General features: G+C 42.5%; 1 protein-coding gene across 1 annotated transcript in view; it reads left to right on the forward strand.

Annotated features, from left to right (window-relative positions):
- The window catches only part of VWF (von Willebrand factor), a gene marked incomplete at both ends in the record, with an annotated part of 69,644 nt that overhangs the window by 22,807 nt on the left and 21,950 nt on the right, over positions 1 to 24,887 (forward strand). Inside the window, 14 exons of the mRNA XM_015827943.1 lie at positions 3,626 to 3,714; positions 3,812 to 3,915; positions 5,472 to 5,610; positions 6,827 to 6,964; positions 7,419 to 7,568; positions 9,139 to 9,279; positions 11,140 to 11,259; positions 11,523 to 11,679; positions 15,085 to 15,243; positions 16,015 to 16,150; positions 18,153 to 19,525; positions 20,335 to 20,454; positions 22,354 to 22,497; positions 23,694 to 23,837. Coding sequence (XP_015683429.1) covers positions 3,626 to 3,714; positions 3,812 to 3,915; positions 5,472 to 5,610; positions 6,827 to 6,964; positions 7,419 to 7,568; positions 9,139 to 9,279; positions 11,140 to 11,259; positions 11,523 to 11,679; positions 15,085 to 15,243; positions 16,015 to 16,150; positions 18,153 to 19,525; positions 20,335 to 20,454; positions 22,354 to 22,497; positions 23,694 to 23,837 — 3,114 coding nt within the window. The remainder of the gene's footprint in view (positions 1 to 3,625; positions 3,715 to 3,811; positions 3,916 to 5,471; positions 5,611 to 6,826; positions 6,965 to 7,418; positions 7,569 to 9,138; positions 9,280 to 11,139; positions 11,260 to 11,522; positions 11,680 to 15,084; positions 15,244 to 16,014; positions 16,151 to 18,152; positions 19,526 to 20,334; positions 20,455 to 22,353; positions 22,498 to 23,693; positions 23,838 to 24,887) is intronic.

The raw sequence follows: 24,887 nt of genomic DNA on the forward strand, positions 1-24,887 counted from the left end.
CTTGACACACCCACACCTGATCCACCACAAGACCCTCACTTGACACACCCACACCTGACTCATCACAAGACCCTCACTTGACACACCCACACCTGACCCATCACAAAACCCATCACAAGATCCACCACAAGACCCTCACTTGACACAGCCACACCTGATCCACCACAAGACCCTCACCTGACCCATCACAAGACCCACCACAAGACCCTCCCTTGACGCACCCACACTTGACCCATCACATGACCATGTAAATCTCTTCAGACAATGCTTGCAAACAAACAGAGATGAGAATCGGACACGTCCAGACATGGGAAAACTTTATTTGTTTATGGAGATGCTCAGTCCTCCAGGTCCTGGTTGTCCCAAAGGTGCTTTTTTTCACGAGGCAACAGGACTTTCTTGTTTTTCTTTGAAGACGTTTCGCTTCTCATCCAAGAAGCTTCTTCAGCTCTGACTGGATGGTGGGGAATGGAAGGATTTATACCCCTTCAATCATTTATAAAACTCCAAGTGGCCTGAACGACTCTCTAAAAGGATGTAAACGACCAGCTCTCTGCAAGGAGTATAAATCCTTCCATTCCCCACCATCCAGTCAGAACGTGAAGAAGCTTCTGGGATGAGAAGCGAAACCTCTTCAAAGAAAAATCAAGAAAAGTCCAGTTGCCTCCTGAAAAAAAAAAGCACCTTTGAGTTTACCTTTATTGTGTGGACACAGCTCAGGAGTAGCCCTAGCCCTCTCATAGATTCTGGGGTTTGGGTGAATGTACATCTGTGGGACTAAAGAAGTCAAGGTGGCAATGGCGGTAACACAACCGAAGCCCTTTGTGATGTTGGGGTTGCAGAATTATCTGATGGGATCCGAATGGATAAAGTAGGAGTAGAATTTTACTGCCACAAGAGGGCGCTGTTGCTCTCCTCTTTCTACTGTGTGAGTTTGTTGTGACTTTTCTGCTTTAAAACGTAGGAGGAGTTGGGAATTTCGGTTGCGGTACACCTGCGTATCAAAAACAAAAGAAAAAAATGCTCGGGAAGACTGAGAATATCTCCAGTGTTAAGAGGGGATTATTATTATTATTATTATTATTATTATTTATTTATTTATTTATTTATTTTTAAGACTTATATGCCGCCCTTCTCCCCACGGGACTCAGGGCGGCTCACAGCATATTAAAACAACATAGTACATTTCCCCAATAAAAGCCAATTAAAAACCAAATATTTGTAGCTGTGTCTCTTATTAAAATCATTAAAAATTATCCCTATTTAAAATTCACCCTAGGTCAGTCCCGCTTGCTGAAAAAGCCATGTCTTGAAGGCATGGCTTATTATTATTATTATTATTATTATTATTATTATTATTATTATTATTATTATTATTATTATTATTATTATTATTATTATTATTATTATTAATGCTATATAAGGCTGCAGATCACATTTAATATTTTTAGCCAAGGCTCTGCACTAGTCTTTAACCAATTGCCCTTCTTTGCAGAGAGTTGATGGTCCAGAGTCTTAAGCACACCTAGGATTGATAAAGAAAATAATAATTGGTCAATTGATCTGTCAAAGGCCAGATGCCCTTACAGTGTTAAATGTTACTAAAACAAAATCATTAGTAGTTTCAATGTTTTTCCAATTAGAATAGAATAGAATAAGAATAAGAATAAGAAGTAGAAGTAGAAGTAGAAGTAGGAGTAGAGTAGAGTAGAGTAGAGTAGAGTAGAATAGAATAGAATAGAATAGAATAGAATAGAATAGAATAGAATAGAATAGAATAGAATAGAATAGAATAATGAAGAAAGAATAGAATAGAGTAGAGTAGAGTAGAGTAGAGTAGAGTAGAGTAGAATAGAATAGAATAATGAAGAAAGAATAGAATAGAGTAGAGTAGAGTAGAGTAGAATAGAATAGAATAGAATAGAATAGAATAGAACAGAACAGAATAATGAATAATGAATAATGAATAATGAGTAATGAATAATGAATAATGAATAATGAATAATAGAATAGAATAGAATAGAATAGAATAGAATAGAATAGAATAGAATAGAATAGAAAATATGGAATGGAATGGAATGGAGTTGTTTTCCATTTGCTTTATTCCAGGTTTAACAGTCATTTTCAAAGACAAATTGTATGAAATAACAGCAGATTATTTCCCACTCTTGCTGTACCTCCACAGTCTGGCCTCTTTAATTTCAGCTCTAGCCATGGAGAGTTGTCAATTCATATTTACGATTTACTCTGTTCTGTCAAGCTGGCCTACTGCAATTCGTTCAGTAGACAAGTGGCTTAAATGCAATTCATCAAGACGTGCTGTACTGAATTAATTTAATCTCTTAATCTAATTTCGTTTTTACAAATGTCAATTCCATAAACTGCGCGCCCTTAATTCAATACATTAAACCAACAGTGGCTTAGTGGACTTGCCAGCATAGCCACGTCATGAGGGGAGCTTGGATGAATAGCTGTGAGGGAAACTGAGGGAAACAGTTCTTCTCTACCCTTCATGAGGGAATGACACCATAATGACTTTTTAAGAAGAATATAGCTTACCAGACTGAGTGCGTTAGCTTTGTGAGATATTTGGTATACATGCACCAGATTAGGTAATACACCATAGCAGGCAGGCAGGGAATCTAGCAAAGTCCCCTCTCTTATGAAGTTCATCTAGTGGGGCCAAGAACAAGGGCCTTCTCTGTGGTGGCTCCCTTCCTGTGGAACATCATCTCTGTGGAGATAAAGGCCCCCATCTTGATGCTCTTAGTAAGGCCACACTTGGAATACGGCATCCAGTTTTGGTCCCCACGAAGTAAAAAAGATGCTGAGACTCTAGAAAGAGTGCAGAGAAGAGCAACAAAGAGGATCTAGGAACTGGAGGTTCAAATAGTTGCTGGAATTGGGTATGTCTAGTTTAATAAAGAGAAGGACCAGGGGTGACATGATAGCGGTGCTCCAGTACCCAGGGGCTGCCCCAAAGAAGAGGGAAGTCAAGCTATTCTCCAAAGCGCCTGAAGGCAGGACAAGAAGCAACAGATGGAAACTAATCAAGGAGAGATTCAACATGGAAATAAGGAGAAATTTCCTGACAGTGAGGACAATTAACCAGTGGAACAGAAGTTGCCTTCAGACCCGCTCTTCTTTGTAGCATCAAATGATGTCAATTGGATGCTTTTAAAATTTAGCTTCAGGACTCTAAACTAGAATGCCTTCTTGATTCAGGTTGGGACATTTCATGGGTACCAACAGAAGAGAATATTTGCAGCTCAGGGTTGAAATGAGGGGTCCTTGGTGGTCTCTGAGCTTGGTGGTTTTCTTGCAGACGTTTCATGACCCAACTAGGGAACATCATCAGGGCTAGAAGGGAGTTGGGTTTGTGGAGAGGAGGAGGAGGAGGAGGAGGAGGAGGAGGAGGAGGACGATGACTGTGGGGTCCTTGGTGCTCTCTGAGCTTGATGGTTTTCTTGCAGATGTTTCATTACCACACTAGGTAACATCATCAGTACTACTTTGATAATGAAACATCTGCAAGAAAACCACCAAGCTCAGAGAGCACCAAGGACCCCACGTTTCATGAATTTCCTGATTTCTTTTTTAAATCACCCTCTTCCCCTTGCACAAGGCCCTGGTTTACAACATCTAAGTGTTCGGACTCTTGCAAGCTTCAAAACCGAAAGCAATCAGGTTAAAACGAGCAAGTACCCCTTGTCGGTTTCCTTGTGGACGACGCTTGTTTTCACGAGTTTTTGTGCGGCCACGTACATTTTATTGGGTATAAAAGTTAAATATGCATCCATTTCTGTTCTAGGTGCGACACGGGAACAAATGCGTGGTCCCTGAGAATTGCCCCTGTTTCCACAACGGACAGGAATACGCGCCAGGGCAAACAGTGACCAAGGACTGCAATACGTGGTAAGGAACTAACCTCTTTGACCTTGATTTCCCACTGGACCTTTAAAATGCCAATAAATGGCCACATATTTTTCAGGTGGCGTAGATAGCATGTAAAAAAAAATGAACAGGAAACACAGCCTGGTTAAAACGAACGTGGACTGAACAGGGTGTTAATCCTTCTCCTTCCTCCTTCGAAAAAATGGGGAGTAAAACTTACTATAGGGTTGAGCAGGAAATTAACCTGCCTGGTTTCCCTTCACCAGTTCTCCTTCAGTTTGAGTCAAGAGAAGCACACTTTGTGGACTAGTCCTTGTCCTGTTGTTGTTTTTTTAAAAAGCAGAGTGACTCCTACAATGCCCTAGCAATAGCAGTGAGGCTTAAGTATCACCGCTTTACAGCACTCTCTAAGTACAAAGTTGAAGCATTATTTGCATGCTGCCCCCAACAATCTGGGTCCTCATTTTACCGGCCTCGGAAAGATGGAAGGATCAGTCAACCTTAAGCCGGTCAGGATTGAACTGCTGGCAGTGGGCAGAGTTAGCCTGCAATGCTGCACTTTAACCACCGTGCCACCAGGGCTTAGATAGTAATAGCAATAGAACTTAGTCTTGTATACCGCTTCATAATGCTTTCCAGCCCTCTGTAAGCGGTTTACAGAGTCAGCCTATTGGCCCCCAACAATCTGGGTCCTCCTTTTACAGACCTCGGAAGGACGGAAGGCTGAGTCAACCTTGAGCCAGTCAGGATCGAACTCCTGACAGTGGGCAGAATTAGCCTGCAATACCACATTCTAATCAATGTACCACAATGGAAGGAAGGAAGGAAGGAAGGAAGGAAGGAAGGGAGAAAGGGACGGAGGGAGGAAAGAGGGGGAGGGGGGAGGGGAGGGGAGGGAGGAGGAGGGAAGGAAGGAAGGAACAGCAATAGCACTTAGACTTATATACTGTTTCACAGTGCTTTACAGCCCTCTGTAAACTATTTTTACAGAGTCACCCCCATTTCCCCCAACAATCTGGCCCCTCATTTTACTGACGTCAGAAAGATGGAAGGAAGGCTGAGTCAATAACCTTGAGCCGGTCAGGATCGAACTCCTGACAGTGGGCAGAGCTTGCCTGCAATACCGCATTGCAACCACTGCGCCACCACCACGGCTCTAAATCAAAATAAAACCCCGCTAGAGATTTGGGAGAAATGCGCGCAGAAAAGTGAATGAGGTGGGCAAGGAAGGTCTTCCAGCTTTGTTTAGCCCTTAAAAGCGGTTACGCTTTGAGCAACACCGGCAGTTTGCAGAGGTTCAGGGTGCTTTGTGGAACAACCACGTAACATTGTACACATGTAGTACTTTGACAATAAAGGATTTGATTTGACGTGATTTGATCAGAACTAGCTGAACGGGCGGAGGCAAATTGGACCTCTGAAGCTGAAAAATGTGGATTAAATACACGCCACCTGACCAGAGCTTCAGGTTATCGTGTCTTCTCCAAAGCAGAGGGATAACTTTCGTTCTAACACCAAAATACACAAACGGACTTTTGGTAACCTCCGAAACAATAACAGCCGCTGGTCTCCCACAGCACCTGCCGCGCTCGAAAATGGGAGTGCACGGAAAACGTCTGCGATGGAAAGTGCTCGGTCATCGGCGCAGCGCACTATTTGACCTTCGATGGGCTGAAATACAGATTTCCCGGCAACTGTCAGTATGTGCTTGTTCAGGTAAAGATTTGGGATGGGATGCTCTGAGGGGAAAGGCAGTGGTGGTTCGGATCGCACCGAGAGTAAAAGGACCCAGGCCATAAAGAAAATGTTGCTTTTGTTTGGATGCTTTATAGAAATGTTGTCGGAAGGAATAGACTTCCCCACAGATTTTGCATTAGGTTGCACTGCTGGGGATCTTTAATAAAGCTCAGATTTTGGTGTTCTTGGTCTGAACCACTGAGAAGAGGAAGGGAGGCAGGAAAGCAGATAAAGGAAAATCAGTGGAATAGAATAGAATGAGAAATGAATAGAATAGAATAGAATAGAATAAGAAATGAATTAGAATAGAATAGAATAAGAAATGAATAGAATAGAATAGAATAGAATAGAATAGAATAAGAAATGAATTAGAATAGAATAGAGTAGAGTAGAGTAGAGTAGAGTAGAGTAGAGTAGAGTAGAGTAGAATAGAATAGAATAGAATAGAATAGAATAGAATAGAGCTGGAAGGGACCTTGGAGGTCTTCTAGTCCAGCCCCCTGCTCAAACAGGAGAACCTACACCATCTCAGACAGGTGGATGTCCAGTCTCTTCTTAAAAATCTCCAGTGATGGAGCACCCACAATTTTGGGGGGTAAACTGTTCCTCTGGTTGATTGTCCTCACTGTCAGGAAGTTTCCCCTTAATTCCAGGTTGCTTCTCTCCTTGATTAGTTTCCAACCATTGTTTCTCGTCCTTCCCTCTGGTGCTCTGGTGAACAACCTGGCCCCCTCTGCCTTGTGGCGGCCCCTCAGATACTGGAAGACTGCTATCATGTCTCCCCTATTTCTTCTTTTCCTTTAGACTAGTCAAACCCAAGTCCTGCAGCCATTCTTCCCAAGGGTTTCCTCAAGAAATCCCAAGGGTTAGGGGCTACCCATTCTCCAAAACGCCGAGGGGCTTACAAAGGTTAAAATCATCCCAATACAAATAACATATCAGCAACACACAGCAAGGACAAATCATAGAATTGGGCTGGAAGGGACCTTGGAGATCTTCTAGTCCAACCCCCTGCCGAGCAGGAGACCGTATCCCATTCCAGACAAATCATTGTCCAGCCTCTTCTTAAAAACCTCCAGTGATGGAGCACCCCAACTTCTGGAGGCCTTGCAACCTCTGGACAGGACATCTTTGAAGATGAAGTTCTGTAGGCCAATTTCAAAAGTCTGCTGTCGATCCTTCTTTTCTTTTCAAGGACCACTGCGAAGAGGACGTTGCTGGGTCCTTTTGGATACTTGTGGCCAACGAAGGATGTGGCTTCACCAAAGAGACATGCACGCGAAGGATCACTGTTTTGTTCGACAGGGGAGAGATTGAGCTACACGATGGAGAAGTAAGTTCATCCCCTCCTCACAGCTTCCACCAGCTCATGTGTGGAAGAGGGGATTTTGATGGCTTCTTTTGAGAGGGACTCCAAAGGGTCTTCTGTTGAAACTGGTCAGACTGTGGAATGACCAAGTTACATCGGAACTAGCCGAACGGCCGGAGGCAAATTTGAACTCTGAAGCTGAAAAATGTGGATTAAATACGTGCCACCTGACCAGAGCTTTACGAAGCTTCAGGTTATCGTGTTTTCTCCAAAGCAGAGGGATAACTTTCAGTCTAACACCAACTGTTGTAAATCGAGGATTACCTGTACATTTTTCTCACAATGGAATGAACGTTAGCTAACGTTTCTTGCCCCGTGGAATAGTCTGTTGTTCATTAAAGTTGAAAGCAGACCGATTACTAGAGGCCGACGTGGCGTCCCATTGTTGAAAGTGCTTTAATTCTTTTTCCTCGTGAAGGTTAATGTCCTCACACCTCCGAGAGAAGAAGGAAACGTGGAAATTTTGAAGTCTGGCCGTTACTATATTCTGATATTGGGGCGAGGAAGAATCTCCCTGTCTTGGGATCAAAACATGGGAATTACCGTTATCTTGAAAGAACACTACAGAGTAAGTCCTTTCGGATTTATTACATTTTTTTTAACGCCGTGTATTTATTTATTTTTATTTATTTATTATTTGGATTTATATCCCGCCCTTCTCCTCGTAGGACTCAGGGCAGCTGACAATAAATTAAAATACATAAATAACAATACAAATTTAAAATTAATTAAAAGAGATATTTAAATATTGTCCGATTTAAAATATAATTAAAACCCCTCTAAAAATTACCCTAGGCCAGTCCTGCAAGCTGGAATAACCAAGTCTTGAGGGCGCGGCGAAAGGAAGGGAGATCAGGGATAACCCTGATCTCTGGGGGCAGTTCATTCNNTCAGCACCTTGAAGCGCACCCGGAAGGCCACAGGCAGCCAATGCAGCTCGCGCAGCAGCGGCGTCACGTGGGAACGTCGAGTCCCCCCCAACACCGCCCGCGCGGCCGCATTTTGGACCAGCTGGAGCCTCCGGGTGCTCCTCAAGGGGAGCCCCATGTAGAGAGCATTACAGTAGTCCAGGCGGGAGGTGACAAGTGTATGTCGATGAAGATTCGGTGTCCTCCAGAGAGAGTTGTCTGGAAGTTGAGCGATGGGCTTCTTTTCATTTTGGGGTTCACAACGGTTTGCTGCTTCTCCGAGGAGCTTCTTCCATCTGAGCCAGCTGGGCAGGGAGACCCTTGGATGGGACAAGCTCCTTGGAGAAACCGCGAAAACTTTCAGACTTAAAAAAAAGAAAAGTCCGGTTGCCACAACTCAGATTCCGGATTAGTAATAGCTTGTTTACTACGTGGTTACTAAAAGAGTCAAGAATTCAGGCAGGATTATCTATTTATTTATTTAGCACAGGGCAAAAATGTTTTTAAAAAAGCACATCACAATTACATTCTCAATGAGCAAATATCAAATTAGTTGACAGAGTTGGAAGGGACCTTGGAGGTCTTCTAGTCCAGTCCTCTGCTCAAACAGGAGATCCTATAGAGCCGTAGTGGTGCAGTGGTGAGAATGTGGTATTGCAAGCTAATTCTGCTGACTGCCAGGAGTTCGATCCTCACCGGCTCAAGGTTGACTCAGCCTTCCGTCCTTCCAAGGTCGGTAAAATGAGGACCCGATTGTTGGAGGCAATATATGCTGACTCTGTAAACCGCTTAGAAGGGGTTGTAAAGCACTGTGAAGCGGTATATAAGTCTAAATGCTATTGCTATTGCTATACCATTTCAGACAAATGGTCATCCAATTTCTTCCTAAAAACTTCCAGTGTTGGACCACCACCAATTTCTGGAGGCAAGTCGTTCCACTGGTTGATTGTCCTCACTGTCAGGAAGTTTCTCCTTAGTTCCAGGTTGCTTCTCTCCTTGATGAGTATCCATCCGTTGCTTCTCGTCCTGCCTTCAGGTGGCTTTGGAGAATACTGGATCAATGTATTCTTCAAAGCACTTGAAGGCAGGACCATCTTCTTTGTGGAAAGCCCCTCAAATATTGGAACGCTACTACCCGTTAATTAATGGTCTTAATTAACACCCATGAATTAATCGTCTTCCTGTTGAAGGAGAAGGAAGATGACATTTCTTTGGCTTGTCCCTTGACAGGATAAAGTCTGTGGCCTGTGTGGGAATTTTGATGGCATCCCAAACAACGATCTGAGAAGCAGTCGGAAGCAGATTGAAGTTGATCCAAGTGACTTTGGGAATTCTTGGAAAGTTCACTCACAGTGTGCTGATGTCGGAAAGGTATGTGTAAAAATGTGTTGCACCTCTGTTGGGATTAGGGATGGTGCCAATCTCCATTTTCAAAATGTTTTAATGTCAGGGTAGAAAAACCAGTAGAGTACCCTAGTATCCAACTCTCTTTATCCAATAATAAAGGAGGAAAACTCTCTTTGCCAAGATGCCTAGAAATAATCTGAAAAACTATCTTAATTTCTGCGAATGGTGGTTAAGCGCCGTTTCTCAAACTTCGCCAGTTTAAGACATGTGGACTTCAACTCCCAGATATTCCCCAGCCAATTGGGATCCACACATCTTAAAATCGCCAAGGTTGAGAAATGCTACACTAGACCAATAGGAAGGCTGTTGTATTATTGTATCACTTGCATTATTAGTAGAATAAAAGTGAATTGGCAGGGGGTTTTTTTCCACTGAAGAGTCCACAGATTGGCCACAGTGATTTTGTTCCTTGACGGCTCAGTAAATCATCTTTTATATTATTCGTTACACAAAATAGTATAATTATCCTAACGTTTTGGGGTTAAGCGCAATGGAAACTTTACTCACGGTCCTGGTTTCCAAGTGTATAGAATGATGCTGCTAGAGGAAATTCAGAGAAATCAAAGAATTTGCAACTTCAATTAGATTATTTATCCAACACAAAATTCAAGCTACAGTGTCTTCCGAATACAAGATGTTATTTACTTCCTGTCTCGAGATCAAATAATTTATATGAAATTACACAATGGGATTACAGATATGAATGGTACGGAATTGCCGAAGGAGACAAGTTAACACTAAAAGAAATATCATTATTTTTCTGATTAGTGGGATAGGCCAGAATCAAAACAGCTTCAAAAACAGGTAGACCTCAACTTACGAACACAACTTAGCTCAAAATTTCTCTTGTTAAGTGAGACATTTGTTAAGTGAGTTCCCCCCCCCCAATTTTATGACTTTTCTTGCCATAGTTAAGTGAATTACTGCAGTTGTTAAGTTATAACCTGGGTCCCCGTTGTCAGAAGGTCAAAAAAGGAAATCACATGATCTTAGGACATAGCAACCGTCATGTCAGCTGCCAAGGGCCTGAATTTTGATCACGTGACCATTGCGGGGGAGTGTCAGGTGTTGTGTGTTGAAAATGGTCATAAGTCACTTTTTTCTCAGTGCTGTTGTGTAATTTTGAACAGTCCCTAAATCAGTGATGGCGAACCTTTTAGAGATCAAGTGCCCCAACCCCCCGCCCCCCCTGCCCTGCCCCGCCCACTCCACCCTGCCCCACCTGCTGGGCCACCCACCACCTCCACGGCCCGCCGCAGATTGCTCAGGCGGCCCTGCAGCACCATGGTGGACACATCTTCCATCCGCGCCCAAAAGCATCATGTACGTGCAACAGGGCGCGAGGGCGGAGTCTTGTCCCTGCTGCCCAGCTGCCATGTGCTTGGCTGCGCTGCTTCGCACCCAGGGCTGACTCTCCTCTGGGGGGGCTGCTGATGAGGGGGTGGCAGGGTTGGGGCGATGGCACGCATGCCCACAGAGAGGGCTCTGAGTACCGCCTCTGGCACATGTGCCATAGGTTCACCACCACTGCCCTAAATGAACTGTTGTTAAGTCGAGGACTGCCTGTATACTTTTGTCCAGAAAGCTACCGTTAAGAAAAAAATTCTTGGCTTTTCGTTGTGTGAGAATCAGATTTTATTTATTTATTTTTCCTAAGAAATGAACACCAGATCTTTTGATTTGCTCCCACTTATTGAGATGTATGTGTGTGATTTCCGAGAAGGAACGTTCATCTCTCATTGCTATGAAGATGCTAAGTTGACAGATAATCGATATAGACACACATTTCTTGGCATTGTAACATATTTCTTCTCTTTTTTGCAGCTTTCCCAAGGACAGGACCTGGCAGCTTCGCTGTGCAACGGCCACGCAATAAAACAGGTGAAGGTGGAGACCTCCTGCAGTGTCTTGAATAGCGAACTCTTCAAAGAATGCAAAAAACTGGTAAGCCCTTTCTTATCCAGCTGATAACCCCCATTCGGGCGCCCGTTGCCAGGCTAGGTGACATCTTTAGCAAAGTTTAGGGGGAATGTCAGTGTCTACCCTTGAGATACATACATTGCCCTGAAGAGTTCATTGTTGGTGGGAGCTGGTTTATGGGACCTTCTAAACTTTAAAGTTTGTATTGTGAGTGGACCTTGTTTCTTGGAGGCTGTGGAGATCTTCTCCAGAGCGTAAGAGTTTGACTCATACTACTTCCGTCATAGGTGGATCCTGAGCCTTATGTGGAAATCTGCATGTACGACACCTGTGCATGTGAGTCCATTGGGGACTGTGCCTGTTTCTGTGACGCCATTGCTGCTTACGCCCATGCGTGTGCCCAGAAAGGCGCAGTGATCCATTGGAGGTCTCCTACTCTATGCCGTAAGTGCTGGGGAGAGAATGAACTAATCTCCTTTCTCAAACAACACAGACAGAGAGAGAGAGAGAGAGACAGAGAGACAGAGAGTGAAAGAGAGAGAGAGCAGACATGAGTCAGTTGCCAAGTGTCCGAATTTTGATCATGTGACCATGGGGATGCTACAACAGTAGTAAGTGTGAAAAACAGTGCTGTTTTCAGTGCTATTGTAACTTTGAACAGTCACTAGCTAGTGATGTTGCATGATGTAACCTAGTTTGGGTAAAGAAACATCTGCAAGAAAACAGCCAAGCTCAGAGAGCACCAAGGACCCCTCATTTACAGATGTTCATTTAAAAAAATATGGAATGTTTACATGGCACAAGATTCCCATCATTTTTTATTTGATGTTTTGTAGCACAAAGTTGTGAAAGTATGAACAAAGTGGAGGAAGAATATCAATGTGAATGGCGATACAACAGCTGTGGCCCCGCCTGTCCAAGGACGTGCCAGCACATGGATCCAATTGCATGTCCCGTCAAGTGTGTTGAAGGATGCCATCCCCNAGCATCATCTACGTGCGACAGGGTGCAAGGGCGGAGTCTTGTCCCTGCTGCCCAGCTGCCATGTGCTTGGCTACGCTGCTCCATGCCCGGGGGTGACTCTCCTCTGAGGGGGCTGCTGATGAGGGGGTGGCAGGACTGGGGCGACAGCGCACGTGCCCACAGAGAGGGCTCTGAGTGCCGCCTCTGGCATGCGTGCCATAGGTTCACCACCACTGCCCTAAATGAACTGTTGTTAAGTCGAGGACTGCCTGTATACCTTTGTACAGAAAGCTACCATTAAGAAAAAATTCTTGGCTTTTCGTTGTGTGAGAATCAGATTTTATTTATTTATTTTTCCTAAGAAATGAACACCAGATCTTTTGATTTGCTCCCGCTTATTGAGATGTATGTGTGTGATTTCCGAGAAGGAACATTCATCTCTCATTGCTATGAAGATGCTAAGCTGACAGATAATCGATATAGACACACATTTCTTGGCATTGTAACATATTTCTTCTCTTTTTGCAGCTTTCCCAAGGACAGGATCTGGCAGCTTCGCTGTGCAACGGCCACGCAATAAAACAGGTGAAGGTGGAGACTTCCTGCAGTGTCTTGAATAGCGAACTCTTCAAAGAATGCAAAAAACTGGTAAGCCCTTTCTTATCCAGCTGATAACCCCCATTCGGGCGCCGGTGGCTGGGCAACTGTTTGCCATCTGAATCACTAGGGCAATTCAGAAATAAACGTCCGTATGAGCATGTGCGAGAAATAGGCGGGGATAGCGATGCCTGTCCTATGGCACCATGCGCAGTAGTTCAGTAGGCAGTGAGGAGCGGAAGGAGAAAGTGGCGTTGCAGTTGACTCGTTTGCTAGACCAATTGAAAACGAACCAGTTTTTTTCAATAAAAAACAGTGGCTTGCATCGCGCACCGCTTTGACAATGACAATCCGCTTCATGATGCTGTTACAGGGTGGCTTCGTTCCCAGGTGGGATATTTTTTTTTTGCGGAAGGAATTTCCAACTTTGTGAGACGTTACGACAAGGGCCTCAATTTGAATGGCGATTATATTGGAGAATCATGTCATGTTGTAGTTTTCTAATGTGTATAGTAAAAGTTCTGTATCTGTGAGAGCCTGTCATTGATAACTAAATGGAGGTTTGTTTCCAAATTGCCCTCATAATAACTAACCCAGATGCTTAGTACAAATGAAGGTGAATATACGCATCCTAGGCAGTGATGGGATTCAGCTGGTTTGCACCGGTTCGGCAGAAACGGTAGCTAAATTTTGTTGAGTTCGGAGAACCGGCTGAATGCATACCGCTTCCAGAAGTCTGTTCTAGGGCTGGGAGGCCTAGAGGAGGCCTCCCAGACCTGGAACGGCCTGCCAGAAGTGCATGGATGCCACTTCCAGAAGTCCGTTCTAGGCCTCGGAAGGCCCAGGCCTGCATCCACGCAGGGAACCAGTTGTTCAGGGATTTGAATCCCACCATTGGTCCCAGGATAATGTTGCAGGATCTAATGTGTGTCGGTCACCGGGACCAAAGGGTTAGTATTCTGAGCTTTTGGACGTGTTCTGGAGTCCATCTTTAGGGACTGAGAAATCCTGAGAAATTTCCTGAGAATGGGATCCACCACGAGTCCAAAAGCTTGGAAGATTAAACCTCTAGTCCCGGTGACCAACCCAGATTGGATCCTGTAGATGCTTAGTGTTTGCTTGGTGGGTAAAGGTTCATACTCCAAGCTTGTGGGTTGATTTCTGAATGTTTTGTTACCAGGCTAGGTGACATCTTCAGCAAAGTTTAGGGGGGGTGTCAGTGTTTGCCCTTGAGATAGATTCCTTGCCCTGAAGAGTTCACTGTTGGTGGGAGCTGGTTTATGGGACCTTCTAAACTTTAAAGTTTATATTGTGAGTAGACGTTGTTTCTTGGAGGCTGTGGAGATCTTCTCCAGAGCGTAAGAGTTTGACTCGTACTACTTCCGTCATAGGTGGATCCTGAGCCTTATGTGGAAATCTGCATGTACGACACCTGCGCATGTGAGTCCATTGGGGACTGTGCCTGTTTCTGTGACGCCATTGCTGCTTACGCCCATGCGTGTGCCCAGAAAGGCGCAGTGATCCATTGGAGGTCTCCTACTCTATGCCGTAAGTGCTGGGGAGAGAATGAACTAATCTCCTTTCTCACACAACACAGACAGACAGACAGAGAGAGAGAGAGAGAGAGAGAGAAAGAGAGACAGACAAATAGAGAGTGAAAGAGAGAAAGAGAGAGAGCAGACATGAGTCAGTTGCCAAGTGTCCGAATTTTGATCATGTGACCATGGGGATGCTACCACAGTAGTAAGTGTGAAAACCGGTGCTGTTTTCAGTGCTGTTGTAACTTTGAACAGTCACTAAATGAACTGTTGCAAGTTGAGGACTACCTGTATAGCAATAGCAATCGCAGTTAGACTTATATACCACTCCATAGTGCTTCATGGCCTTCTCTGAGCACTTTACAGAGTCAGCCTGTTGCCCCCCAACAATCTGGGTCCTAAGTTTTACCGACCTTGGAAGGATGGAAGGCCGAGTCAACCTTGAGCCGATCAGGATCAAACTCCTGGCAGTGGTCAGAGTCAGCCTGCAATGTTGCATTCTAACCACCGCACCACCACGGAATATGATCTATATTAACCCCGTCAATTTTTGTTAGTTTGAGAATTGCGGAAAGTTAATATATAGGAAGTATAGAAAAGATTTTCTTGAGCTGGATAATGAAACATCTGCAAGAAAACAGCCAAGCTCAGAGAGCACCAAGGACCCCTCATCTACAGATGTTCATTTAAAAAAAATATGAATGTTTACATGGCACAAGATTCCCATCATTTTTTATTTGATGTTTTGTAGCACAAAGTTGTGAAAGTATGAACAAAGTGGAGGAAGAATATCAATGTGAATGGCGATACAACAGCTGTGGCCCCGCCTGTCCAAGGACGTGCCAGCACATGGATCCAATTGCATGTCCCGTCAAGTGTGTTGAAGGATGCCATCCCCACTGTCCCGCAGGTAAGCATCTCCACTCCATGCGTAACGTCTGGTCAAGAGGACTTTACTTGGAGTTCCACTCTTACTTAAATAATAGGATAGTTTTCTCTCCTCTAAAGTAGGGAGAAGCAAGTTGTTGTCCTTCAACTGCCTAATGCTTTGATCAGGAATGACATTCAGTCATGGCTGATTGGAGATACAACATAATTCAGATTTGGGAAATGTGGTTGCGTGGTTAGAAGACTCAACTCTACCCCATGAAGTTCCTCATGTATAGGTCATCTCTCCTGTCGTATTAGCTGAGTTGGTTACAGCTAGTAGAGCCGAAGATAATACTCCCTACTTAACCTTCCTTTATGAGCTCTTGTAAATTTTACACTGATAAGACATGCAAAGGATTTGGGACCTTGAAAGTAAGAAAGAATAGATGCTTTTTTCCACGAGGCAACTGGACTTTCTCGTTTTTCTTTCTCATCCAAGAAGCTTCTTCAGTTCTGACTGGATGGTGGAGAATGGAAAGATTTATACTCTTTGCAGACAGCTGGTTATTTGCCTTCTTTTAGAGAGTCACTGAGGCCACTTGGGGGTTTATAAATGATTGAAGGAATATAAATTCTTCCACTCCCCACCATTCAGTCAGAGACGAAGCTCCTTGGATAAGAAGTGAAATGCCTTCAAAGAAAAACGAGAATAGTCCAGTTGCCTCATGCAAAAAAGCACCTTTGGGACAAGGTATATTGTTGCATTTTTTTAAAGAAATTAAACTCATTCTCCAACAATTTTGTAAAACAGGAAAAATTCTCGACGAGCTTTCTGAGTCTTGCATCAAACTCGAAGAATGCCCGGTGTGTGAAGTAGAAGGTCGCAGAATTGCTGATGGGAAGAAGATCATTTTGAACCAGGAGAATTCTCAGCTCTGCCAATCCTGGTAAAATAGAGAACTCGGTGGAATTTAAGGGAGGGGAACAGGAGAAATTAAGGCAGAAAAGAAATGTAGATTATATTCCACGTACTCTCCATAGCTCTGGATTTTAGCAGGAGTATGTGGGTTAGGAGTTTGGCAAAGTTTTCTAAGGGGATCAGTTGGATTAGTCTGCAACAGTCCTGAAGGATTGTTAATCACATTTCACAAAACCAAAGCTACTCCCAAGAGGATGCTCTGGCCGAAACCAGAATAATTAGCATTTTTTGAGTATAGAAAGTTTTCTGATTTTTTAAAGTTCATGTTTAAAGCGAATAATATGCTCTTTTCCCATTAAGCAGGATTGTTTTTAAAAAATTAGGTAAGTCAAACCACTGTTAATAATTTGTAGTCTGAACTCAATTCATGTCATGGTTCCGACAGATGAAACTCTTCAAAAGAACTTTGAGGCATTGTTTACCTTAAAGAATCTTTATTCTGAGTAGCATAATATTGGCACTGCATAATCGAAGCCAAAAACTGAATTCCCCTCCCCTCAACCCATAATATCAAAGCACAATTCCCTCCTTCAATTAACAGTCATAAATCACATTCCCCAATTAGCTTGAAGCGTGGGCTTCCTCTCCAGTTCTCCAGCCCGGCCAATTCTATATCAGCTCTGGTTACAATAACCTTTATTCTCACATTAGGTTTAGTGTTGTGATGTCTAGATAGACTCTCATTCACATCCCCATCCCTCCCAGCACCATCTAACTCTAAAAGCAAAAGGTAAAAGATGGCTACATTTCCATCTGTTGTCAATGCAAAAACATCCGATGTTAGCAGGTTGACACCAGAACAATTAGCATTTTTTGAGTATAGAAAGTTTTCCAATTTTTTAAAAAATGGAGTTTATGTTTAAAGCGAATAATACGCTCTTTTCCCACAAAGCAGGATTTTTTTTAAAAAAAAATAGCTAGGTCAAACCACTGTTAGTAATTTGTAGTCTGAAGTCAATTCAATAACTTCAATAATTCTTCTCTAGGGAGAAGACAAACTTCAGGATCTTTCTTTAAAAAAAAATACTTTGGGAAGCTGGTGACAGGATGCTTATTTGAACTCCATTTTTCCCTTCCAGGCATTACCTATCAATGCATTTTTCTCCATCTCTGTTATTCATTGAAGTCACTGTCTCAAAAAAAAAAAAAGAATTCAAATTATGACATTCTGATTGATCACCTTTGTTCCACTGAGTGAAAAATAGCCAGCCATTTGCTTGTTTCAAATACTGGCCCACAATTTGGAAGTACACATAATTACCTAGAATTATATTTATTCTAAAGGGGAGAGGGGTTGCAGTGGATCAGGGGTTAAGATGCTGGGCTTGTTGGATAGAAAACTGGCAGCGCAGGTTTGAGACCCAAGCACCATGCAATGGGTGAGTTCCCGTCCTTGCCTCAGCTCTTGCCAATTTAGCAGTTTGAAAACATGCAAATGTGAGTAGATAAATAGGTACCACTTCAGTGTGGGGGTAAGAGTGCTCCGTGACATCATGCTAGCCACGTCATTGCGGAAATGTCTTCGGACAGTGCTGGCTCAATGGCCTTGAAAAGGAGATGAGTACCGCCCTCTATAGTCAGCAATGATCAGCGGAGTAAAATCTGCAGGGACTCCTTTTTTACTTATTCTAAAAGGGATAGAATTATGAAATGCAAATATTTAAAAAAAGATTTAATGTCAAGGACAGGAAATTGGGAGTCCAGCAGTTCAAATGTATATAGGTTTATTGTATGCTAATGCTCTCTACAAGAGTCTGAACTACTGACAGTCAAAGTAAATTGGAGGTAGATAAGAGTCAATGGAATTCAGTCAATGGACTGAGATCTCTTGTGGGCACAAAGAGACTCAAGACTAATGACATATTTCACTCCTCCCTCAGGCTCAGCCTAGTCATCTCCTACATTTAATCCACATATAACACAGAGGTTGAAATGAGGTTTTAACCATTCGTTTTTTCCTACTTTGTTAGCCATTGCGAAGTACGAAACCTGACGTGCCGCCCTTGTGATCCGGAAGAGGCTGGCAAATTCCTGACCACTGTTAGTCCAGATAAAAAAGAAGAAGAAGAAACGGAGGAAGAAGAAGAAGGAGAAGAAGAAGAAGAAGAACCCACACGTGAATATTCCTGTAGCAAAATGATGGACCTGGCCATCTTAATGGACGGTTCCAATAAGCTTTCCGAGAGCGATTTTGAAGAGTTGAAAAACTTCACCATTAGCATGATGGAAAAACTCCACATCTCCCAAAAAAGGATCCGCTTGGCCGTCCTGGAGTACCGCACCGGTTCACACATTTACCTTGGTCTGAAGGACATTAAGAAGTCAAAAAGAATGAAGAGGATTGTGCAAAATATAAAATACACGGGTGGGAATGTAGCCTCTGCCACCGAGGTGCTCAAATACGTTGTGTTCCATGTGTTCGGCAAGGCGCCACGCACAAACGCGGCCCGAATTGCCATGATATTTATGGCAAGCAAGGACCCCAAGAGAATCCAGGGGATCTTCCCGATTTTGAAAAAAAAGAAAATAATTGTGATACCAGTAGGCCTTGGACCCCACGTGAGCAAAGAACAAATTTCACTACTAGAACGGCAGTCGCCAGAAAACAGAGCCTTCCTGATGAACAGTGTGCTTGAGTTAAGGCAACGCACGGATGAAATAATTGACTACTTCTGTGGCCTTGTGCCTGAAGTCAGTGTGGTTCTTTCCACCCGACGCCCCATCCCAACTCTCCCCAGTGTGCGTATGGGGACCTACCCTCCCGGTTTGACAGAGGTACCGTCAACACAGGTTTCTATCTCTGTTGAGAAGATCCTGGACATTGTCTTTTTAATTGAAGGGTCCGGCAAAGTCGGCAAGAACAATTTCGAGACCATCAAAGAGTTTCTTATCCGTACCATCCAGGAGTTGGAAGTAGGAGAAGAGACCGTTCACGTTAGCATCCTACAGTATTCCTTCACCATCACCGTGGAGCATTCTTTCAGGGAACGCCAGTCCAAGGAACTCCTCATTAAGAAGGTGAGGGAGATGAAATTCCAGGGAGGCAACGCAACCAACACTGGACAGGCGCTCAACTTCGTCTCTGAGCAGTCGTTTACCACCAACAGAAGAACCGAGCAGGTGCCCCACTTGGTTTACATGGTTACTGCAAATCCCTCCACGGATACCATCGTTCGTCCTTCCAGTGATGTCCATATTATTCCGATTGGCATAAGGCCTAGTGTAGACATCCAGGAACTCGAAGAATTAAGTCAGTCACAGGCTCCTATTATCATAGAAGGCTTCAACAATCTCATCAAAGAAGGACCAGACTTGGTCCTCAGAACCTGCTGCTCCAAGAACGGTAATGTCTGCTTTATTTGTTGTTGTTGTTTTTATTTTTTTATTTTAAAAAAAATGTTTTATTGATTTTTTAACATAATCACCTTAATATTTGGTAAACAGCATGTTGTCTGGGTTAGTATTTACAAAACAATAACAATTAATTTCTATAATTCTATAGTCCATATCATCGCTTTGCTTGATCTTCTCTTCTTCCAATACTATTCTCTTTTGCCAACCTTAAATTAGTACTTTTCTTATTATTTGAATAAAGGACAATTGAATGTCGACATTTTTCCTCGTGTTTCTGCAAATCATAACCATATCAGTATAACATTTCTTTTCTAATTGATCATCTTGATTGCCTCGTCATAGATCCTGTTTACAAAATTCTTGTTTAAATTTGTTTTCCCCCACAATGTTCAAAGCATTCTTACTGGTTAAGATTTTCTCAAAATTAGTTACACTTAAGTATTTAAGTCTTTTTTTTTCTCATACAAGCTTGTTGTTGTTTTTAAAGTTGGGAACAGAAGCTAAATGATTGTCTCAAAGGTGCTTTTTCAAGAGATTTTTTTTTCTTGAAGATATTTTGCTTCTCATCCAAGAAGCTTCTTCGGTTGTGGTGGGGAATGGAAGGATTTATATGCCTTGCAGTCATCTGTCATTAGCACCCTTTCTGATGACTGCAATTGCACAGGCATATGATGTACAATTTTATTGTTTCCCTAACTTTCTACTTGTCCTCATGGGTTGTTTTTTGTGAAGTTACCCTACTTGCCAGTTGTCTAGTATAGAAACCTTGATGATGTAACGATTTAAAACCTTCCTCAGAATTTTGCACCAAGCCCATGGATGTGATATTTCTCCTGGACGGGACCTCAGATGTTGAAGAAGCTCAGTTTGAGGAAATGAAACGTTTTGTGAAAGCATTTATTGAACACGCTGATGTGGGTGAGTAATTACCTCGTGGGAGACTTCGGGATGTTCTGAATTTGTTGCCTACAAGAAGAAGGCTTTAAAGTAAACCCATAAAGTCTTCTTAAAAGGAAGGTTGATTTGTCTCCATGGAGCATTGTAAACATTAGCATAGGAATCTACCTCATCTACCTGGTGGCGCAGTGGTGAGAATGCAGTACTGCAGGCAAACTCTGCCCACAGTCAGGAGTTCGATCCTGACCGGCTCAAGATTGACTCAGCCTTCCATCCTTCCAAAGTCGGTAAAATGAGGACCCAGATTGTTATGGACAATATGCTGTAAACCACTTAGAGAGGGCTGTAAAGCTCTGTGAAGCGGTATATAAATCTAAGTGCTATTGCTATCTAAGCTGTGGTGGCACAGTGGTTAGAATGCAGCATTGCAGGCTAACTCTGCCCACTGCCAGCAGTTCGATCCTGACCGGCTCGAGGTTGACTCAGCCTTCCATCTTTGCAAGGTCGGTAAAATGAGGACCCGGATTGTTGGGGGTAATATGCTGACTCTGTAAACCGCTTAGAGAAGGCTGTAAAGCACTGTGAAGCGGTATATAAGTCTAAATGCTATTGCTACTGCTATAAGAAGGGCCTTGCTCTTCAGAGTAACTTCTGCTGCTTATGGTCCTACTTCCACACTAAAATTATTTCTGTGCCAGAGGTTGACACTTCCTTGGAACTGAAAGTTACACCTTCCTTATTCGGTACTCTGATGAAGTGGCTAAGCAGAGAACAGATCCTTTTGCACTGACTCTTAGGATCAATTGGGTTAACCACAAATCTGAGCCGTGTAGCTGTCTTATTTTGATGCAACAAAACCCAGAAACATATTCAGCCACTTGGAGGAATAATTTATTTGCTAACGTTAAAAGCTTTTGGAAAGCGAACAATTTTTCTGCAGGTATGAATTTGCTAATCTTCAAGCTGCTACAACAGAAAGCTTTTTTGTTGATTAACAAATAGAAAGGTGCAACTTCTCTTTTTTATAAAAAAAAATAAAAATGTCTTGATATGTGTCTCCAGAGTGGGGTGGGGGGTGGGAAAAACGCACTAAAGAAACCAAAGACAAGGTCATCCAACTTTCACTGCATCATTCACAAAACCTGCAGTCCTAAAACTAATAGAATTTGTACTGTCAGTGGGTAGCTGAGCAAGCATAAAGAAATCTATATTCTTTTTTTTTTAGAAATGTTTTATTGATTTTTTTTACAATAACAATCTTTAGTGCCTAGTGGACGGCGTGTTGTCTTGGTTCATAAATTTTGAAAAAAAAACCCTCCAATCAACAGTAGTTAATTAACAGTCAATAATAATTAATTTTTGTACTTCCATAATTGGTACATTAATTAATAATCTATTTCTTTGATCTTCCCTTCTCCCAATAGTAATCTCCTCCTTCAACCTTAAACAAATATAATTCTTAATATTTCCTTTTTTTTTTTTTATTGAAAATTTTTAAAAGTTTTACAATATATCTCCCCACCTCCCTCAAGCCCCACCCTTTCCCACCCCCCTCCCTTCCCCCCCGATTTCCCAGAGCTACACACAGGGTTTACAATACAATAATTATACTCTGTCTTAAATTATATTACCCTTAAGTTAACAATTCTATAACATCCTTTAGCTCTCTCCTAAACTAACATATCAAATCATTATTACAAAATTGATTCTTAATATTTCCAATACATAAATGGTTAAATATAAACATTTTTTCATGTCTGTACAAATAAGAATAACATCCACGTATGACAATTTTTTTTATCCACTCATGTTGTTTTTTATAAAAATCTTATGAGTTGGCCATATATCCTATTTTCATAATTCAGTCTTTTTAATTGATCTATTTCCTTCCCTGAATCTTCTGGGAATCTTCCTCTCCAGGTCATTCTTGGACTCAAGTTGCGGTACTTCAATATGGAAAAGTGAACTCTCTGGAGATTTCATGGAATGTACTCCAGGAAGAAAGAAATCTTCTGAAAAAGGTGGACTCCATTCATCAAAGAGAGAAAGGCCCAAGCAGACTAGGTATTGCAAAGATTGTGCTTTAATCAATTCTAAGAAGGTTTGTTGAACTAGTGATGGTTATTCTTGTATTTATTAATAGAATAGAATAGAATAGAATAGAATAGAATAGAATAGAATAGAATAGAATAGAATAGAATAGAATAGAAGGAGAAGGAGAAGGAGAAGGAGAAGGAGAAGGAGAAGGAGAATTGAGAAGAGAAGAGAAGAGAAGAGGAATAGAATAGAATAGAATAGAATAGAATAGAATAGAATAGAAGGAGAAGAAGGAGAAGAAGGAGAAGAGAAGAGAGAAGAGGAATGGGAATAGAATAGAATAGAATAGAATAGAATAGAATAGAATAGAATAGAAGAAGGAGAAGAAGGAGAAGAGAAGAGAGAAGAGGAATGGGAATAGAATAGAATAGAATAGAATAGAATAGAATAGAATAGAATAGAATAGAATAGAATAGAATAGAATAGAATTGGAAGGGACCTTAGAGATCTTCTAGCCCATCCCCCTGCTCAGGCAGGAAACCCTATACCATTTCAAACAAATGGTTGTCCAATCTCTTCTTTAAAATTTTCAGTGTTGGAGCATTCCTTCTGGTGGCAAGTTGTTCCACTGATTAATTGTTCTCACTGTCGGGAAATTCCTCCTTAGTTCCATCCAGGAGAGCTTTTCTCCTTGATGAGTTTCCACCCGTTGCTTCTTGTCCTGCCTTCAGGGGCTTTGTAGGATAGCTTGACTCCCTCTTCTTTGGGGCAACCCCTGAGAGATTGGAAGACTGCTATCACGTCACTCCTAGTCCTTCTTTTCATTAAACTAGACATACCCAATACATTTAAATTGTATTAATACAATATCTATTTAACATTGGTTTTAGAAAACCTGGCAAACTAAAGTTCATGTTACAGTAGCAGGGAGAAAATCTGGAATTTTAGTCTATTTAAGAGGGCCCATTAAAAGCCATCTTATGTTTTCAACAGAAAACATCTCCATAATATTAGCCTACTTTGCTTGTCAACAGCCTTACAAGCAAATATTGAAAGCAGAGTTATCTTACTCTAAGCAGCTCAGAACTTGGGGCGAAGAATCCCAGCTTTGAATTAGAAGATTTTCTCATCAAGCTTTGAATTAGAAGATTTTCTCATCTGCTTGATCTTTCCTCGTCCTTTGCTCTGCTCACAAGCTGCGATTGTCCGGTGATTATTTTCAGGGGATGCCATAGACTTCACAGTTCAACATGCCATTTCTGAAGCCAACGGAGGACGGCCCAACGCATCCAAAACGGCTGTGATTATTGTGGCAGGCACCTCAAAGGACGCTGTGGAAGCTGCTGTCTCTTCCGCAAGAGCCAACAGTAAGTTTGTTATTTTGCCATTCCTTTTCTACTCTTCTATATGTTGGAAATGGACCTCCAGCTTGTGGGATGTGAAATGCCCCTGTTCTTTTTCTGCTGAAGTATATATGCCCTGCTTTATACAGTGGTGGCCATAATGGCGGAAACCTTTTGGGAAAAGCGTACAGTAGAAATGCCATCTTTGGTTAAGTTTCCACCCATTTTTCTTCTAATTTCTTTATCACTGTAGCCTTGTTCACGTAATAATATTATTTTACATCGCTTTCTGGGCGACCAGTCAACACAGCTGGGAGATATCCAGGATGCACGTAAGTGCAGGCAAGAGAAGCGAGTAGGACAGAGGGATGCAATGGGGCGGCTCCAAAGGGAAAGGAGAAGGCATTAGGAAGCCACGCCTTGGGCTGAATTATAAAAGGGAAGGTGTGGGAGGTGCTGGTTGCCGAAGGCAGCCGTTCATGGTTGAAGATCGAATTTCTGTGGACTGTGTTTGTTTGCCTTGGACATTGACTCAGGTCTGTGAATAATAAAAGGGGTTTGGTTTTTTTTTCTGTGGTTCCAGCCTGCTTATTGAAAGAGGGGTTTCTCCTTCTGAGCTTAACAAGGACTCACCTAGGCTGGGACAGAACAGAGGAGATGCTTAACATTTTGTGCAAAAGTCTCTCTCTCGGGCTCGTGAGAGTCATGTATTGGCTTTGCCACTTTGTGTTCTGTACATTGCATCCAGGAAGACAGCCTGCAGCAGTTAAGCGACACTGAATTCCTTTGGGGAACACACAGAGCTAGATGGTTGAAGGGGAAAAGACAAGCTGATTCTTTTCTCCTGTGTAATGTTGTACAAAATCCAGAGCTCTGCAGTTGCCATGCAAGAGAGACAAGGTCACTGTGCATAATTTACAGGTGGCGGTAGTGTAACATGTAGCCTGGTCATGACCTCAGCATCTACTCGTCACTCCCAGTATAAATCTTCAGATAGGGTTACCTCTGCAGGTTGTGTTGTTAAAGGTAATCAGGAGTTTTTAAAGCCGACTGAAAAAGGAAAACTTGATAGTA

The sequence above is a fragment of the Protobothrops mucrosquamatus genome, unplaced genomic scaffold (genome assembly GCF_001527695.2).
Source record: "Protobothrops mucrosquamatus isolate PMUCROS unplaced genomic scaffold, P.Mucros_1.0 scaffold4093, whole genome shotgun sequence".
NCBI lineage: Eukaryota > Metazoa > Chordata > Lepidosauria > Squamata > Viperidae > Protobothrops > Protobothrops mucrosquamatus.